Source organism: Eublepharis macularius, chromosome 5, assembly GCF_028583425.1.
Source record: "Eublepharis macularius isolate TG4126 chromosome 5, MPM_Emac_v1.0, whole genome shotgun sequence".
NCBI classification, from domain to species: Eukaryota; Metazoa; Chordata; class Lepidosauria; order Squamata; family Eublepharidae; genus Eublepharis; species Eublepharis macularius.
This window is the reverse complement of record NC_072794.1, coordinates 68687305-68707013: the sequence shown is the minus strand read 5'-3', so window position 1 is coordinate 68707013 and position 19709 is coordinate 68687305. Positions and strand designations below refer to the sequence as shown.

Below are 19709 nucleotides of genomic sequence, written 5' to 3'. Positions count from 1 at the left end.
ACCCAGGGCTGTGGGGTTCGCCCAGACAGATCAAGGCAGAGGTCTGGGGTTGACCCCATGGCTTGACCTGTACCGCTTAGTTAGCCCTTGCCATGGTTTATGTTTAATGGTCATGTTAATAAACGCTCCTTCAGTTCCAAGCTTGTGTCTGTCTCTTCATTCCGGCTGGGGTTGCAAACCACATTAGCTAGAAGCCTCCATGTTTTCTAATCTTGATTTGGTGCTAAACAAATGTCTGCATTCAGATGTCATAACTGCTTGGCTTATAATGACATGCGAGTGCAAAAGTACATAGCTTTCAATGGAGCTTGGACAGATTCATAGAGGATTTGTCCATTAGTGGATACTAGCCATGGTGACTAAAGGGAACCTCCACATTCAGGGGCAGTAAACCTCTGAATACTAATGCCAGGAGGCAAGTTCAGGAGAAAGCCTCAGCCACTATGCACTGTTGTTGGCCTTCTATAGTAACTAGTGTGAGACAGGACGCCAGACTAAATGGACCAGCAGGCCTTGTCTTATGTCTTAAAAACCATGCTCCTGTCATTTCACTGATGTGCATCAAGCACACAGGAAATATACAGGAAATGGCAAACATGTGATGTATTAATATGCTTGTCATCTCTTCCATGTTTCTTTTCCTTCCCTGGGACTGAGTCAGTGGAAAACCACCAGAAGGAGCCCATCAAGGAAATGCATGATTAGAACAACTACTTCCACAGAGACTTAAGAATTAATTGCAAATCAGTTCAGCCTGGCAGAGTCAAAGAATCTGCAGGGTACTGCTCTTTTTGCTTCCCCTTGACGGTACTGTTTAAAGTGTTTTAATATGTGGCAAGACAGATCTGCCAAATTGTTTTTATGGCTTTTTAACATTAGAAATTTACAAAGGCAATCAAGCGGATAATACATGATCCTGACTTTATACATCCAGGTAGCTGTTGTATAAACATTCAGCTGTTTCTCATTGGCTATATAAGAAAAAATTCTGTTTACTACTTCACAGGTGGGCTGTTGTCCCTGTATCTAATCCCTGGTTATGTCTTTCAACACAGATTAGAATTTATGGCAACAGCAACAAATTCAGAAACAGAGCTAGAGGCATGGAGGGGAAGATCTGAGCTAAAAATGAGAACTACCTCCAGATTGCCATATAAAACAACAAAGTGGCTATCCTAAGCATTTGCCAAAAGCCAGTTAAAACAGGTGAACATTAGTCTCAATAAAGTGAGGTTTAATTAGTAAAAGGATGGCTTTCCTGATAAAATCACTTAGAGTATGATTCCCTGTTCTTACATAAAGAATGGCAAAGTGTGAAGTCTCCAGGTCAATACACACTGGGAGCTGGACCAGGGCAATGTTTTTATTTCCCAGGAGCAGAGAAACACAGGGGCGCCAACAGCCAAGCCTCAGCAAGACACCCAGCAGCATGAGCTCCTGTACTAAGGAAGGAGTGGGGCACTCCCAGTGAAAACGAACAAAACTAAGGAAGGCTGGCCACAGAGTCCCCTAGAGCTGAGGCCTTTGTGGTCCCGTTCCACTTCATGACCTTGTGACCTTCCTATAAATAAAGATGTCCATAGCCTTTTTGGTATTTCCCCTAGAGAGGCCTTGGTTTCATAAGACCACGACATATATTGCTCCTTGCATCTCTTAGAAATCCTGATTTCTAAACTTTAAACTCTAGAACAACTCTAAAACTTTAAACTCTAAAACAAGTATCCATACCAGAAAATTCCCTGTGATCAGCCTGGCACATAGTTCTACAGGAACTGTAAATCATAGTATGTTTTCCTTTTTCTGCCCCCCTGCCTTAATCTCTTTTTATAAATATTCATTGGTTTTCTACTGGATATGCAGCTTAAAACTATGATATTTTTCTGATAATAATATAATTCTTTTTAAAAAACTTTCTAAGTAAAGATGATAGGATGAGTTCTATAAAAAAATAAATGTTGATTGTTGAAACAGCACCACTGCTCCACTGGCGAAAGTAGCCAAATTCTAGAAAGTAAAATATTTCTGCGCCCTATTATCATTCAACATCCAACCATCACTGAAGCAAGCCAGGTAAATAATGTTATCATAAATCACCAGTTTTGATCTTGCAGGACAATTTGCAATGCCACCTTAAATAGAACTGATGTCATGGGCTTAGAAAGATAACTCTACTTAGGATGGCACTATCAGTTATCTTTTAACTGGATAAGATCTCTTCAACCTCTTCGGAAAAACAGTGGAAAACAAATTTTCGCTTGAACCGCATAGGTAAATGCTATCCAAACTAATTAGATCTGCTTATATAGGTAAAGGTAGTATTTTAATCCATGATTGTTTCAATCACTAGAAAGTTCCATGTGCAAGAGGTGATGGATTTGAACACTGAGCCAAACAATGTATGAAATGCTCATTCAAACATATTCATAGATGGTGTGTGTGTGTGGAGGGGAAGATCTTTTCCTTCTCATTCCTTTTCCTCAATAAAAAGCCACAGAAATATAGAGATAGTATTAGGTCATGAGATGCTTTAGGCACAACTCATGACTGTGAATTGATTTATACTGTACTTTCCCTTTATATGAACTTTATTGACTCTCATGCATTTTCAACAAGAGCCTGGAGTCTATCCAAGGCTGATCTCATCTCTCATTTAAAAATATAGTAAAGGAAAAAGTGTGAACAAAGAGAGAAGGACAGTACTACTAATAAAAAACCCAGCCAGCATGAGAATGGTATATGAGGTTCTCTGTGTTTACATATGCCTATGTCTTAAAAATGGTGAAATCTGAAATTAAAAGACTTCATCCATAAACCAAAGATTACCAGGCATAAAAACTGGATTCTGATTTAAGGCTTGAAAGGTTTTGCCTTGAGCATTTGAATGTGTGCAAATGCTTAACAGGGATTTTTTCTTCCTGAATGGATACATTAAGGCATGTGCCATGTAAGTTTCTGTATACACATTTCCCAGAATAAGCAAAACGGAGTCTGTTGCTCGTGATCAATAGCTGAGGAGGAGAATGGAACTGGCTAAACATTCACTCATTATAATCCTAACTGCATTTATATACCACTCTTCTAGACAAATTAGTGCCCACTCAGAGCAGTGAACCAAATGAGCATTATTATCATCCCCACAATACAGCTGGGGAGCTGGGGTTGAGAGGAGTGGCTTATCCAAGGCCACCTGCTGAACTCACAGCAGTGGTGGGTTTCAAACCAGCAGAGTACTGATTTGCATCCCAGCCTCTTAACTACTATGCTACAGCAGCTTGGTGACAGATTTTATACACTAAAAGATTTGGCAAAACTTCATATACAAAACTGAAGTAAAGTCCCAGTAAGATCATCAGGAAAGATTTGGGAAGAAAGGACAAGGAAGAAAGTATTCCAGGGATGCTACTCATCTCCAGGTCTTCCTAATGTCTGTCTCTCATTCACTATTCTTCAGGTCAATCCAGTATCCAGATCAAGGAACTATGAACCAGTTACAAGAGTGCTCATACATTAAAAAATCTATTTCCTAAAGATGAAAGCTATGTAATACCATTGTTAAGGCTATCCAAAACAATACAACATGGTATGCCAGAACTCTTCATCAGACTGAACATTAAAAAACAAAAAGGAGGAGAAAGAAAAAAAACTTTTCAAGGCCTTTTCCACTCTAAACTGACCCCTGCGTATTTTAAAATATTATTAATGTCCATGTGCAATTTATATTCCTCCCACTTGCTGTGATAATTAATGAAATATTTGTATAGTGGTGACAAGAATTTCACAGGACTTCAGGCTTCATTCAAGTCTTGTACTTTTATCAAACTTATTACTAAGAAATTCAAAGCAAAATAATGGAAATCCAATGAGACTGGATAATGAAGTGAATGAGATATGCCACAATGTTAGAATCCTAAGCTTACTAAGAATCCTATGCCAAAAACAGACAATGTCATATTGTCTGATCCTTTAGTAATCATTACTTACTTATATCATTTCAGTAATTACTTTTTACTTGCTAGCTTATTTTATTTATATTCCACCTTCCTCCACAGTGGGGACCAAAGTGCTTTACATTGTTCTCCTCTCCTCCATTTATCCTCACTGCAATCCTGAGAGGTAGCCTAGGATTAGAATGTGTGATTGGCTCAAGGTCACCCATCAAGCATTCATGGCAGAGCAAGGATTCAAACCAGAGTCTCCCAGATCCTAGTCCAACAGCTCTAATCACTACACCAAGTGAGATGACTAGTTATCTCTAATTCCAAGCAAGGGGGGGGGGACCATGTAATTTGACAACAGAAGGACAATCTTAGAGTCATTTTTGAGTTCAATGGTTTAGAAGAGTTTAGCTCTGCTTAGGTTTACACAGTTAGTATCTACAGGAAAGGTATGGGATTGGATCACTGAAAAGTGGCTTCCACACTATGCCTGTCATATATGAAACCCATTTCAGTCTGCTCCAGAAAACTACCTGCACTGGAATCAAATTCAAAGGCAAATTGCAACCAGACATAAAAATCAAGGATTTTTTAAAATGGGTTTTGTCCAGGGAAAATAAGATGCCTGTCTCAGATAGAGCACTCATAGACTTTGAAAAAACAGTGTCAATCAGTATTCAACAAGGGTCAACATAATTGTCTGGACTTGATACTCTCATCTGATTAGTTGCCACTCTTCTTTGTAGACACAGTTTTATTTAGCTTGAAAGATTTAGACATGTGCAGAGTAATACGGGCCCTCCTCGCAAGTGTTCAGGGAGCCAACTTGTCCTTAACGTTGATGTATTTCACACTTAAATTGACATAAGGCCAATGCCAGTGGGCCTCAGGTATAAATCCCTTCACCAGCATAGAAGTAGGTGGGCTGGGTGGCAGGCTGGGAGTTAATTGGCTTCCTTAGCTGCTCTAGGCTGGGTAACACCTCCAAGCAGTGGCGTAGCCCATAGGTACCCATGCAAGGGAAAAGTCAACCATCCTCCATGCATGGTTTTGCCCAAATGGCCCAGAGGAAACAGGATGCTGACTGCAGCAGCAACCAGTTCCTTCATGTCCTGGCAGCAGCCAAGCCCCATAACAGGTATCCCATCTCTAGAGGCTTGGCTAGAAGGGGTAAGGATGCACTGACAGGTAAGCAAGAGCAGGGGATCCATTTGCCCACCCTGGCTCCCTCGTCCACATCCACCTCCTCCATTCCCCTCAGACAAACCTGGGTGTTGCCCTCACAACAGTGGTCTCCACAACCAAGGCCAGCGGTCTGGAGGGGGAAGGGCCTAAGCCTGGCCCGCTAGGCACCATGGCCCATGTCTAACAATGGGCAGGCTTCCAGGGCAGTGTACTCAACAGATCTACCTCAGACGGGGGTGGGGGGGGGAATGCTTGCAACCCATAACAGGGCTGTTGACAGACTCCCTCGACTGGACTACCCCCCTTTTGCAGAGGGCAGGGCACAACTGTGGATTAGGGTGGCTGGGAGCTGCCCCTCGGTGCCCCCTTGATAAGGTAGCTAAGCAACCTTGGGACTCATTGCTTTGCAGGTTCAGAGCCCAATGCAGCAGTAGCAGAAGCAGGAGCAAACCCATCTCTGGCACCTGCAGAGCATTCCTACACTGGATGAGTGTCATTGAGATGGCAGCAGCACCTGCCTTGGTGGGGTCTCCTGGCTACCCATCCTGGCACAGGGCTATGGTTCATCCCAGGGATCTGTGGACTTGGTTGTGGCTGACACCTTTGCCAATGCAGTACATGTCTCTTTTTTTCCTTCATACAGGTGGCAATCCAACCAGGAGACCTGGGTGCACAGCCTCTGTCATTCCCGTCACTCTTCTCAAACTGTGTTTCCAGCCTGGCTCCTGGAGCATCCTTCCTTGGATAGCAGGGATGGCTCAGCTTGCCTCCACAAGTTGGCAGCCTGGATCCTGGAATTCTCTTCATAATTTGCAGTTTAATAAAGTCTGGGTCGTTCTACTCCTCTCTCCCTGTCTGATTGCTTGTTGGTGGATAACACTAACTCCATGCCCCTCCCTGCTCCACCTTCCCCACCTGTCACTTCCCCATAGGGTTGTCCCTTCATACATCCCAGAGGGCCATCCTGCTCCTCCAGTAAGAAACAGGGCTTTAAGCCTAATTCTCCTTTCTGCCTGTGTGGGGTTTTAACCAGGAGCCCCAGCCATGCTATCCTAGTGCCATTCCACTGAGCTGTGCTGAACTGTGTGATATTCTCTGCCTGGCCCCACGCTGCAGGTGGTGACATCAGAGTTGCAGAGGGGTGTCTAGCCCCTGCTGGCATGTCCCTTGCAAACCTCCTTTCTTGGCCCTACAGTTGGGGGCGGGGGATGTCCTGAGTGTTGGGGGCAGTAAGTTCAAGCCTGGTCTAGGGTTTTTTCCCCCTTTGCCTTTGTTTTTACTTTTCTGAGGGAAGAGTGTGTTTGCAAGTGGGCAGCACTTCTGCAGAGGTGGCTGCAAGTAGGCAGCACTTCTGCTGCTAGTCTGGCCCACACAAGCAATAGGGTAGGTGCCCTGTCTGCAACTGGGGTGTGTGTCCCCTCCAGGGTAGAGGGGAGGGCCTCTCAAGTGAAGTTCCTCTGTCCGGTTGCTGCAGTCGTGGGGTCCTTCTACCCTGTCCACTGGCTGTCTGAGAGGGAGGAGCGGCACTGAGAGGCAGCGGCTGTATTTGCAACTGGAGATTGAGTCCACTTGTAGTTTCACTCAGGCAGCTGTTGTGTGATTGGAAGCTGCTGCCAGTATTTCTATGGAGACTGGAGAGCTTGCTCCAGTGCCCATGCCTGGTCGGATTCGTCTACTGGCATATCTCACTGTGGACAGTCCTTGGGGAGCAGACTAGCACCATTGAAGTTACGTAGGCATCTGTATGCCTTCTCCACAGTGCCCCTTAGGATTGTACTGGCCAAGTTTCTCACTGTTCTACTGTCCACTGGAAGAGAGCAACACAAGTCAACAGCATACAGGAATAAAAACATTCTTCATATTAAATATGGAGGGAATGTTAAATTATTAAATGTGGAGGTAATGTTAAGGTATTGCAGCGGGGAATGGCTATGCAGAAGTACGCTGAGAAATTCACATTCTAATCAAAGCCTATGCTGTGAAGTAACGGAGTGCCATTCTGATAGTATATGGGGGGTGCTTCCTTTTTATTCCTTTTCCTTATTTATGTTCCATGGTTAAGATGAACCTTCTGTTTTTGCATTTATTGACATAGTATTATCACTTCAAGTCTGTAAATTACAGGAAAATGATAATACTGAAGTTAAACAAAAGAAAACAACAGTTTCGCTGAAATAAAACCAGAGCTGCTGCCTTTTTACTAGAAAAATGCATCATATTTAAAGAAAGGATTCAGTACAATCCCATTAAAGTTAATGGGAATTTTGCCATTGAGGTCAATGGATTACACCCAGTAGTCATACTATGACAGCTGGTATCTATCTGTACTCTGCATTCGTCTAAGTATCATACAAGAAAAATGGTGCTGCTATTGGTCTGTGTCACTTTATTCCCTATTTCTGTAGGGGCCAAACCACACATGACATGATAAAACCATGATCAGATGTCCTGCTCACCTTTCTTTAGACTAAAGCAGACACAAAATTGCAAATCTGACCAGAGCAAAGAAGCACTAGGGGAAAGGGGGTGCTTATTCCTTCTCCACACACTGTTTAGTGCCACCCCCCACCCCCCAGCTATTATTAATTCCTACAAGAAAAATGCAGATACTGAGCGGGGGCAGGAAGCTATACAGTGTGATGATGTCATGTTATGTTTTTTTACGTTAGATTAAACTACAGAGAATGAAATACTATGCAGTAGAATTTCCACGTCACTTATCATATTTAGTTTTCCCTCAGTAAAGTTCTCAAACTAAATTGCTTATTAAGGACTGTGCAGAAAGCCAAACAGTTCTGCGTCCCATTGTTAAATAAATAATCTCCTGCATCTTTTATGTCATTATTGAACAGACTTTTGGGGGGTAATAATTTAAATAATGCAAAGCCTCTTAAAAGAGAGAACTTTTCCTCCTTTTTTTCTTACTTAATTATAATTGCGAGCATTTTCCTGCTATAATTGCATCTTTTTATAATTTGTCACAGAGAACAAAATTATTGAACTGTGACAATTCTACCTGCATAGTTTCAGCTTGTCAATATAGCCTTCATTTTGATTCTACCCTCCCCAACAGAGAAAGATGTTAATGAGTGTAATTATCTTTAATTGAAATGTCCATTTAACTTAAAGCTACATTTACTTGTCTAGTAAATGATTACACACGAAATGAATTAAGACTCAACCACAGCAGTATTAACTTACCCACAATTCCTAAAGCAATGTAACCCAGGATGACCACTACAAAAATGGCACAGCAGAGAACATCTGTACAATGCCTAAAGAGAGAGCATATTAAGTAATTAGAAATGTGCTCGACAGTACAACCATGACCCAAATTAAAATTCATTTATTGTCCAGTTATAAGTGAAAAAAACTGCATTAGCTTCCAATCCATTCTTCTTTCCCAAAATCTCATGACAAGGAATAAACATTTAAAATGCCAGCCAGTAAGGTGTAGTGCTTAAAAGTGTCGGACTAGGATCTGAGAGATCCAGGTTCGAATCCTCATTCTGCCATGGAAACTTGCTGTGTGACTTTGGGCCAGTCATTCTCTGTCGGCCTCACAGGGTTGTTGTGAGGATAATATGGAGGAGAGGAGAATGATATAAGGTGGAGTATAAATGAAGTAAGATGGAGTATAAATGAAATAAAAAATTTAAAAAATGCAAGGCCAGACTTTGATATGCTTCCACTTAGGAAGGATTTGTTGGCATCAAAAGGATTTGTTACAGAAATCCATGTTCTGTTGATGGAGTATAAATGAAGGTGGAGTATAAATGAAACAAAAAGGTGGAGTATAAATTAAGTAAGGTGGAGTATAAATGAAAAGGTGGAGTATAAATGAAGTTAAAAAATTTAAAAATGCAAGGTCAGACTTTGATATGCTTTCTCTTAGGAAAGATTTGCTTGCATCAAAAAAATTGTTACAGAAATCCATGTTCTGTTGATGGATGTAGTAGACATTACTGCCAGCTAATGCATAATGTAACTCTGCCCACTGGAGGTGACTTCCTTCTCAGCCTGTGGAAGCTTCCTCTGCAGAGTGAATAGCCAGCCAGAATAGCCAAGGATTAGGATCCAAATCTATGTAAGTGAGCTAGAAATATCTGAGACAAAAACCCAGTCTTTAAATATGGTTAAAAAAAACAAGATTAAATAAGCCAAGAGAAAAATAATTCATAACAATTACTAAAAAAAACCCTTCCATCTTGGACCTTAAAACTGCTTTATTAAACTGGTGACTGCTTTTTTTAAAATAGAACAACAAAGAAGTTTATCCAAGGGACATTGTCAGTGGACTATCCCAGCTAATTACTCCATGAAAACAGTCAGTAGTATACTCTCTTCCTGATCAAGTCACGGATAACAGTCAGGACTTTTTTTTTAATTGAGCAGAGCATGTGGATGACTCATTCCTTGAGTGACATTTAAAGAACTGATTTCTCTAGATTGATTAAGTGCATATCTGACCCTCCAAACCTGTCCCATATCTTACCTTACTATCAGATGTTTGAAAAAAAATTGACCACTGAATATGCTGGGGCCCTAAGTACTATGCAGTATACTTCTATATACAACAGCGGGGCTGTGAAGGCCCTCCTTCTGATCACAGCATCCTGCATTGGCTGAAAAGCTGTTCCTAGAACTTGGAGGATCTTCAGGATCTCTCTCCCCTCCCCCCACACCATGCACAGCTATGATCAAAAAAGAAAATAGGGAAATACTGGAAATGCTTCTGTATATACACGTCTTTCTCTGGATCCTATCATAATCACTAAGATAGCAGAACAAGATAAACTCATGCAGTTACTCCAGTCTGTGCCCATTGTGCTTATGCATTGCTAATCAGTTTATTGCTGCAACATCAGACTTGCAGGTCTGAAACAGCCATTAGAGATCAAACATCACAGAAAGAGCTGTCCTATGCCTCATGTAACCTCAGCCAAAATCCTTTCCAGCTCATGCAGTTCTCTTATTTGGGTATGAGTGATAAAACGACAAGTCTAGTACAAAGTGATGGAAGTGCACAAGTGAATCAGCCGCAGACGCAAACTAAACAGGACAGATATCTTTTCATTAACTTTCAAAATTAAAATGAATGAGAATCAAAATATACAAGCTAATCCTATTCATTTTTGGTCCCATGAGTTTTAATGGGAAATGTATTTTTGGCTGTAACGTATTTGCTTTTCATTCCATTTCGACGAACTTTTATGGGACTGTGTATATCTCAGAACAGACTTGATATTCCAAATTTCAGAATGAAATGTACAGGCAATTAAAATGAAGTCTTATGATAAAAATATTGGAGGAACACCATCTAACACGTTACTATTCCAATTACCATAAAATATCTGGAGATATTTGTCTCCCCCTGCCCCATGGGATTATTGCATAAAGAGGAAGCTTTCAATTAGTTGTCATGGTGATAAGGAAGTTTTTGTTCAGTCAACGAAGTAGCAGATGTTTTATTTTTGGTATGTGCATTCAGTAGAAACATGGGAAAGTGCCAGAAAAGACTAAGAAATATGAAACTGATACACCAGAAGCAATCTATAATCAAAACATGTCTGGTATTTATTTTACTTTTTATTGCTTATGCCAGGGGTGGGCAATTGTTTTGGCTCGGGGGCCACTTTGTGGGAGCGGAGGTTAGCGGAGGGCCGCACCTTTTAAAATGATTGCATTCATTAGTTAACTTTGCATTTCAGAAAAGGTATAAATTGTATCATAAAAATCAATAAATATAAATTAAATAAAATAGTGGTAGTTTTATTCAATTTATTTATTGTGCTAATTTCATATCATCTATATCTCGGTTCAAGGTGGATTTTTCTGACTGTCTTGGTGGGCCACAAAAAACTCTGTAGCGGGCCACATGTGGCCCGCGGGCCGCAATTTGCCCACTCCTGGCTTATGCAATTAGAACCCATATTCTTACTTGTCTGAAATCTGACAGATACAGTCCACTTAGTGAAGGTTAGAATCCCCGAAAACGTCACTGAAATTAAGTGGAAAATTAATGAATTATAGCCAATGGCATTGCCACTTAATGGGCAATGCCAAGTTACCAAATTTTCAGAGAGTTTCTTTAGCATTTCTTACATTATATATCTAACCGGAATCAGACCACAGAGTATGGATTAACAGATAGCAAAACGGAGCTATGGACATGTGGGGGAATTTCACTACAAACCTTAAGTAAGCAATATTTTAGAAAAGTCTGATATCTTTTTTTTAAAATGGGGTTAAAATGCCCCAGAATAATAAAAATAACACATAACACAAGAACGCCTACTGAGCTCTCAGTGGCCATTTTAGGGTTTGCTTGTTAATCACAACAATATTGCTGAGACTTCCAAACAAAGCGGGGGGGGGGGAGTGGTAAATTTGGAAAAAACAGCCTTTGAAAGGGTCTTGCCCCCCTCTCATCATAACTGGGCCAGACTTTTCCCAGGGAGAGGCTGCTGGGAGAAGGAAGGTGGGAGAGAAAAGATAGGTAACAGATAAAGGTAGGTTGGCTGGGTGGAAAGATGAGAAAGAAGAAAGAAGGGGGAGAGGCTATGGGGACTGCCAGGGAAAGGAAAGAGGACATTGCGGGTGGTGTGTGTGTGTGGGGGAAGAATACAGAAGAATATTCCGTTCTTACAAACCAATATTTAATCATAATGATTTTCCCTTGGTTCTGCATTTAAATTACAATCGAAGGCTGTAGCATTTTTGAAACTATCCAGATCTATGGTACAGCACAAGCAGCAAGAAAATGATGAGAAGTCCCTACATAAAATAGACAAGAGGGACAAGAGGTGATTCCATGCCCATCAGTAACAAAACCACTATGATTTGATTTAATTCCCAATTGTCTGCAAAAAGCTGCTTATGCTTGGTATAGGTGATGATTAGACAAGAACATGACATTCTACAGGAATGCATAACTTCTTGAGGATGAACTTTTAAGTTTACATTAGTTACACCTTTTATACTAATGTGGATGCATTATATATGAACCCCCCTCATTGCAGCAACTGCTCACTACATTCTCATCAACTCAGTCATCAACTGTTAAACAAAATGCTGGATCTTTTTTTTCAGTTCTCATTTCATGTTCTTATTTGGTTTTACACTGATTTGCAGTTGATAACAGTGATAAGAGCAAGCACAGCTATATTGATTTGCTCTAGAAGAGGATACTAGTCTCAACTGTTCTCAAGGAGTACTGAAGAAATCACATGTGCATTGTAAAGTGTAGGAGGTCTGAAATGAGATTGCAAATCATCCTTCTTGTATGACTATTAATCAGTTCAAAAAAACTGATATACGCACATTTAAGGCTGCCTTTCTATTTCCTACATGTGCACATACACATTTGAAACTGCCTTACTGTTTTTCACAAAAGCACAGCTGAAAATAACTCCTATTGGGCTTTGAAAAACCACATATGGGCAAAATGCTTTCGATTAAAATAGATTGGCTGCTAGTAACACTGCCTATATATAGATTTAGTCCAGTGTTTCCCAACCTTTTTCCCATGGAGGAACCCCTAGGTTAATTTTTAAAATCTTGAGGAACCTCTACCTATGAAAATATTTGCAGACCGGAAAAAGTTGATGGTGAGGAGCTAGGTTTGCCAGGTCCTCTGGAACCCTACCCAGGAGATGGAGAGAGTGTCTGGGGGGGGGCACAGGGGGGAATTTACCTCGTGCACATGCAAAGCACGTGTAAGCTCTTCCTTGTTGTGCCAGGAATGACTTCATTCCCGGCACAAAAGGAAGGGAAGGCACTAGAAATGGGTACGAACAGCAGTACAAACAAAAAAAAAGCCACGAACAGCCCAATCTGCTGTTCACAAACAAGCTGTTCATGAGGCCCCATTCTAAACGGACAGGTGGTCCTTGCAAGCCTCATTCGTTGCTGTTTGTCTTGCTGTTCGTCAAGCCAGACACTCTGGCACCTGCAATCAATTCCCTTGGCAATTTAGGCAGGGATTGTCTGAACTCTGTCTGAACTTCTGCTGTTGCCCTGGAAACCCCAATCTAAGCCCAATTTAGCTTGATAGGCAGGTCTTCCTTTCAAGTGTGGAGCTCCAAATCTGTTACAACAAAGGAGCAAAGACCAGGGGGGCGGGGGGCTCCCAACTCTGACTTTGCAGACAGTGGAGAGACAGTTGCTGTTGGCATTTTGATAGAGAGAGAGCGCATTGGAGTTTGAATTTTCTTTGTGTGTGGTGGGATAGGGATCTACCCCTTCAAGTTCCAGGGCTGCTGCCAGGCTCTGGGCCAAGCTATTATTTATTATTGGTACCGTTCCTGCTGCCTGCTCAGGTAAGGTTTCTGGGAGTGGTACGGTCGGGATCTTTACCAAACTTGGATGATGGCTGGAGGAGAGCCTGCTGGCCCCCATGAACAGCCAACCACAAACATGTTCATGAACAGGGCCTTGTTCGTGGTTGTTCATGAGTCCCTGTTCGTGGATGGCAACGAACAATGAACATAATGTTCGGGGTTTTTTTCTGTTCGTGCCCATTTCTAGAAGGCACCCACAGGGGGCTGATTTTCATCAAATCAGCCCTTCACAGTGACATTCCCTTCCTTGTCACACTGGGAATTATGTCATTCCCAGCGTGATAAGGAAGAGCTCCAGAGCGCACTCCCATGCACTCTGGAGCTCCTGGACCCACTCCTTGCCCCTCACCTGCTGGCTAGGTAAGTGGTGGCATGGGGCAGAGGCTGGGAAGTGGAGATTCCCTGCTCCCACTGGGGGACTAGTAAACTTATGAGGAACTCAAATTCAATTACTGCTAAATTGTTGTCAAGAAAATTTATTTGTAAAGAACTGCTTTACACACATACATCAGCTTACATTGTAGGGCTGCCAGGTCTCCTGGTGGGGAGGAGGATCCCCCATTCCTAGCCTCTGCCCCCCGCTGCCACTCACCTGGCCAGTGGGGGAAAATGGTCTGGGGAATGGGCCCATGAGGCAAAAAAACTCCTGGGCTGGAGCCCAGTGGGCATTTGGCAGCGGGCATACTCTGGCACTTCACAGGGGCCCCAATTGGCCTCTGTGCAGCACCTGTGAGGCTCAGGAGCATGCCTGCTGCTGGGCACAATGATGACACTTATGGAAGTGATGTCAAAACACCTGTATGAGATTCAGAAGGCAAGTGCCAGGTCCCCACCCTCCCATCAGGAGGGTAAGGGGAACTGGCAACCCTATTACACTGTATGAAAAAACGTGAAGCATTTTTCTCCTCTTTTGTTCCACACCCTCATACAAAAAGGTGCATTATTCTGAAAGTGCTATCAGGCCACTTCCACTATTCTTAAACTTATCGCTGGCAGTGTAGTATAGAAATGGCTAAAATGCCAGACAAGGACTGGGCCTAGTCAGATTCAAAGTTGCATTTAGCCATAAAATACACTGGTACCATTCAGCCACAAAGCACATTCATGCCAACCACCCTACCTACCACAAGAAAAGGTGTGGGGGGTATAAATATTTAAATAACTAAATAAATAAATTTAGTTGGAGGGTTCCTTAATTTCATAGACCTTTGTATTTTTAATTTTATGGACATCTATCCCCATATGGTTCTTGAAGACAAATGGACCAGAGTTCATGAAGACAAGTGGTGTTAAGCTACTTGTATTGCTTTTACAAGATAATAATAGCAGGGATAAAATGCAGTTAAACAGATACTACCCCTAAGGGAGAAAAAAACCTAACCTTTTTTTCTCCCCACAGCTGTGTAAGCCACAATTTTAGCTGCATGGAGCAATTTTTAAAATCAACCAAACTAATGCTTATAATTGCAATCTCTAGTGTATTAAAATACTGAGATTGCCTTGTCCTCCCCATCCACTTACCCCCTTATTGTGAAGTTCTGTAGCAAGTAGGTACAGGACTCAGGAGCTGGGCACTCTGCAGGATACTGCCTTCCCCGAAGCTAAGCCAGCTGAGTAGTGTGCCTGGAGCTCGGTCTCTCCTCTGGCGTTGCATGGAGCAAGGGGGTATATGTTGCCAGCACAAAGTTCTTGCAAGCAGAGCGAGGAGGAAAGGAGAGGGGGGGAGGCTGTGAGGTGAGAGAGGAGGAATTCCCATGGAGCCCCTGATAATGCCTGGGGTTCCACAGAATCCTGGTTGAAAACACTTAGACAAACACCAAGAGGTAATTTTTAAAATGAAACACAGTATTTATTTACTTTGCTCACACTCCTATGTGAACAATTGCCTATGGAGCAGTACACAGGTCTATGAGAACAAATACAACTGAAATCAGGCTGAACAAAAACATGCATGTGCAAAATGCTGCCAATTGCCCTTTTTATTGTTCTATTAAAATACAGTGAATAACTAGTCTGCCAAAAAAGCTTGAGTTGCTCACAAACAGCCTTCTGAAAAACTGACTCCCTGCTCATAACCAGAAAAGTAGAATGTTACCTGAACTGGCTAAATAGCAGCTTGAATTCCTGAACTGGACCACAGAACAGATGGAGGATAACTGTAATCCTCTTCCTTTGCTCTGTTTTCTCATTGCTTCAGAGATGCTACTTTCCCACTAGGGAAAACATATAGGCACTTTAACCCTTCTTCATGCTATGGTTTTGAACTAGGCCACCCAAACTGCATCTCAAAATGCAAAGCTTCAAGTGAATGGTCTGCATGATTGTATCTCTCTTCTTCATCATCAACACTTGTTTTATTTTGATGTTTAATTTGTGCTCCTGGCCTTCATTTATTGATTCACCCTATTTGGTCTAAGTTTGCTCCATAATACTGACTACTTCAGGTCTATGAATATCTACAAAATACAAACATTCGCTGAAATCCTCCCCCCACCCCCGCCCCGGTTATTCTTCTTCTGTAGGATGCTTTAACCCACGTATTCTACAGATAAGTGAAGTAAGAGCAGAGGCTTCCTACAGGGCTTAAGAGCCCAAACTGTGCTCTTTTGAGGGAGAGATGTGAAGTTATTCAAAAGAGTTAAACAGAATTGCTTCACAGAATCCATTTAATTCGTGACCTAATTTCAAAATCTGTTCAAGGGAGAGATTACCACATTCACACACTAAGAACATTTTTGCTGCTAACATTTTCTTTTATACTTTATCAACTGCTTTGTCAAACTGGAGATTGTTTTCTATATAATGCGGCTATATTAAAAATATAACATGAATTCTTCCCAACTCCTGGCCACCATAGTTCTGTATGTGGCTCTCATCAATAGTCTGAAATAGATTGTACCCGAGAATTCAGTTCTCAGTTACTACTGATATTAAATATTAAACACATACAGTAAGATTAACATAGGAAAGCTTTGTGCACCAAACGAAGATTCATTTCCCCGCAGAGCCTTGTACTAAGCTGTTATAAATTCTAACAAAGTAGCAAGATCTTATCAGATGGTAATTACGTATTTCATATTCTGATGGTTAAATCATTCTTTGACATTCTGGTTCAGCTGAAAGATGCATGAATGTTAAGCTTTATTCTAATAACTATGTTGTTTTGGCTTGATAGCATATGTTAAATTGCATTTTCCTAGTTTAAAGAAACATTTTTCTGTCTAGTTTTCAAGAAAAAAAATCTATCAGCAAACTTGTCAGGAAACCAAATTATGATGTAGGTTATATACACATCTTATGCTTATTTTCTAGATCACTGCCGAGGAAAATAAATAGACCAATGTACCCTGTTGTGAGAATGAGACAAGAAGGATTGAAGAGACAGAAGCCTTCTTATCAAAGCAATACAGAAGCATATTAAACAGATTTCAGATATAATTACAGTATGTGTACTGTTAATAATGTTTCTGCCATTTGACTGCAGTACGTTTTCTTGTGGAAGAAAACACAGGAAAAATGACACAAGAGAACAGAACAAAAAAGAACAAAAAGGCAACTATGATGTTATGTCCCCAAAAATGTCTGCTGATGTTACCAGCTTGCAATACCAGCATATGATTTATAGTGTTGTGCTATCACAACAGTCATTGGATAACATCCTAAGCATTTATTTGGTAGTACAGTATAGTTTAGAATCATTAAAAGAGGAAAAATACTTTACATTCTGCATTTTTAAAGAAGTAAAAAAATATTTTCCCCTTATGATTTCAAAATTTCCAGAAATGTTATATCTCTACTCTTGTTCAGTCTCTGAATCATCTCAAGATATGTTGATGGAAGGAACTTCCACTTCCTCTTCTTTGAACTTGATATTGTTATGTGAAAAGCAAGCTTGTAAACCTGGCTAGGTGATACCAGGGAGCTTCTATTATCAGCCGATACCAGCCAGAGTGGAGGTGGGGTTGCTTTGGTTTTCCATGAGTCTTTCTCCTTCTGCAGATTCCCAGTGCTTAGAGTGTCTGGTCTGGAAAGCTTGGGTTGGACAGCAGGCATAGGACAGGGCTCGCACTGATGTGCTGTCTGCCTAGCTCTGCAGAAAGCATATTGACACAGCTGGTCTCAGACTTACAGTACAATCCCAAGCAGACTTGCAACCTTCCAAGTCCATTGAAATCAATGGCCTTAGAAGGGTGTAACTCTGCTTAGGATTGCACTGTTAGCGTTGACTTTCAGAATGATAGCACTCACTGACTTCAATATCTATGACAGGGACCTCTTGGCTGGCTGTACTCAAGCTGCTAGGACAACCATGGGATTATTCCAGGTTGCAATGCGCCCATACATTGAAAAAGAAAATATACTGGATTTCCTTTTCTTCACTGAAGAGTTCAACTGTTTGAGTGGGATAACAGAGTTAAAGTACCTACTAGAGGCATGCCTGACAAGTACTGTCCTTCCTCTCTTCCTCTACCAGGGCATAAGATAAATCAGGATGGTCCATTCTCAGAAACTTATGAACACATTAGATGTCCACAATCCTCTGGGGAATTTGGGACAGTCTCAGTGGAAATTACATAGCATGCAGATGGAGGATTAATAGATACTGTAGACAGAGCTGCTCCTCGGTGCCTTCTTCCATTGCATCCTCGTATGCAAAGGAGCTTGGTGATACAAATGAGTTTGGAGACAACTGGAACGGTGCTGGCAGAAAATTCATGCCAAATCAGATGGAGAAAGTCACAGAATGTTAGAAGGCCAGTGAGGCAGTGATACTTGTTTTAAGTTTCTCGTTGTTAGCCACCAAGGGAAGGATAAAAATAGTTTCAAATAAATAAATACTTATTTAGAAGATATGGTTTGTATTGTGCAATAATCATCAATTGCTATCCAGTATTTTCAGTTGGCTGCTTCACACACTCACGCTTTTCAACTTTATTGGTTCACATATTCAGCTTCAAATACTGAAATCACGTGCGGAATAATTTAATAAGGGGAATGCATGAGTGACCAAGCCATATTTCTCACACTGAATAATTAGTATGTTCCTTTCCACAATTATGACTTGAATTTATGCATTACTGAAGAGAACTCTCAGGCTTTTGATCTCTTATTCTTCATTTTATTGAACTGTAAGGACCCCATCACATTTTGCAGGAAAGAGGAATTCCCATCTGACCAAAATATGAGGAGTACTGTGTTGATAGGGTAGTGGTTCAGTATAGTATAGCCCAATCTGATCAGATCTTCAAAGCTAAGCAGGATCAGTACTTGGATGGGAGACCACCAAGGAAGACTCGGGTTACTTTTCAGAGGAAGGCCGTAGCGAACCACCTCTGCATTTGCCTTGGAAACCCCTTGATGAGGTCACCCCATAAGTCAGTTGTGACTTAACAGCACAGACATATACTGTGTTGATGGAATGACTGATGGGTGAGATCAGAAACTGTCAGGAAAGTCTATGAGATAGAATGAGTTGTCTCCTATAACTCCCTTCTGATAAGTAAAGTCTTTTACAGAGCAAGGTTCCTCACTTATCAGAATGGAGCTGTCAGATCCAATGTAGTATGGAGCAAGAAAAATTGTGGGTAAGGAAAGGAAGTAGTCTTTTAATGTTGCTTAGTGAACTGGGCAAATTTGGGTGCATTTAAGAATAACAAAAAAAATCAGTACTATGACAAACCACACAAGACTGTGCAAACTTTGAGATTCTACTGCAGCAAAGGAAGATAAAAGTAAAATTTATTATTAACTCTTTTTCTTTATGAGAGGGTATCTGTCCTCTTTACTGTAGACTACAGTATATTAGCATTTATTTCTCTTTCATAGTTGAATAAAAACCTCTCTCGCACCAATGTCCCAGCTGTTTTTGATGGGACAAAATATCCAAGATATATTAAGTTTATGGATAAAGGAAAAATGAATTGCAAACCTGTTAATCAAGTTAAGAGTGCTGAAAATTGAAGGACAGGGCAGTGCAATCTTCAGTCACCATTGATGGGGTCTTTAAATGAATACTGGTTTGAAGGGAAGTGAGAGCAAAAAACCCCACAACCCGAACAGGAACCATATTCCTTGAGAGATAAGAACAAAGCCTTTCAGTAACACATCACCAGCAAGACAAGCTTGACAGAAATTAGAGAACCACACATGAACTGAAAGATGTAGACTAGAAAGAACAAATGGGAATCTCACAGGTAAAATCAAAAGGAATTAAACATTTTGATTTTGTGATTCAGTTACAGGATGA

The 19709-nt window shown here is 41.2% G+C and overlaps 1 protein-coding gene across 1 annotated transcript in view; it reads right to left on the bottom strand.

Moving 5' to 3' along the window:
- Positions 1-19709, bottom strand: part of SLC44A5 (solute carrier family 44 member 5) — a 322515-nt gene that overhangs the window by 86326 nt on the left and 216480 nt on the right. The window contains exon 3 of the mRNA XM_054979634.1: positions 8322-8395. Within this exon, the coding sequence (XP_054835609.1) occupies positions 8322-8395 (74 nt within the window). The remainder of the gene's footprint in view (positions 1-8321; positions 8396-19709) is intronic.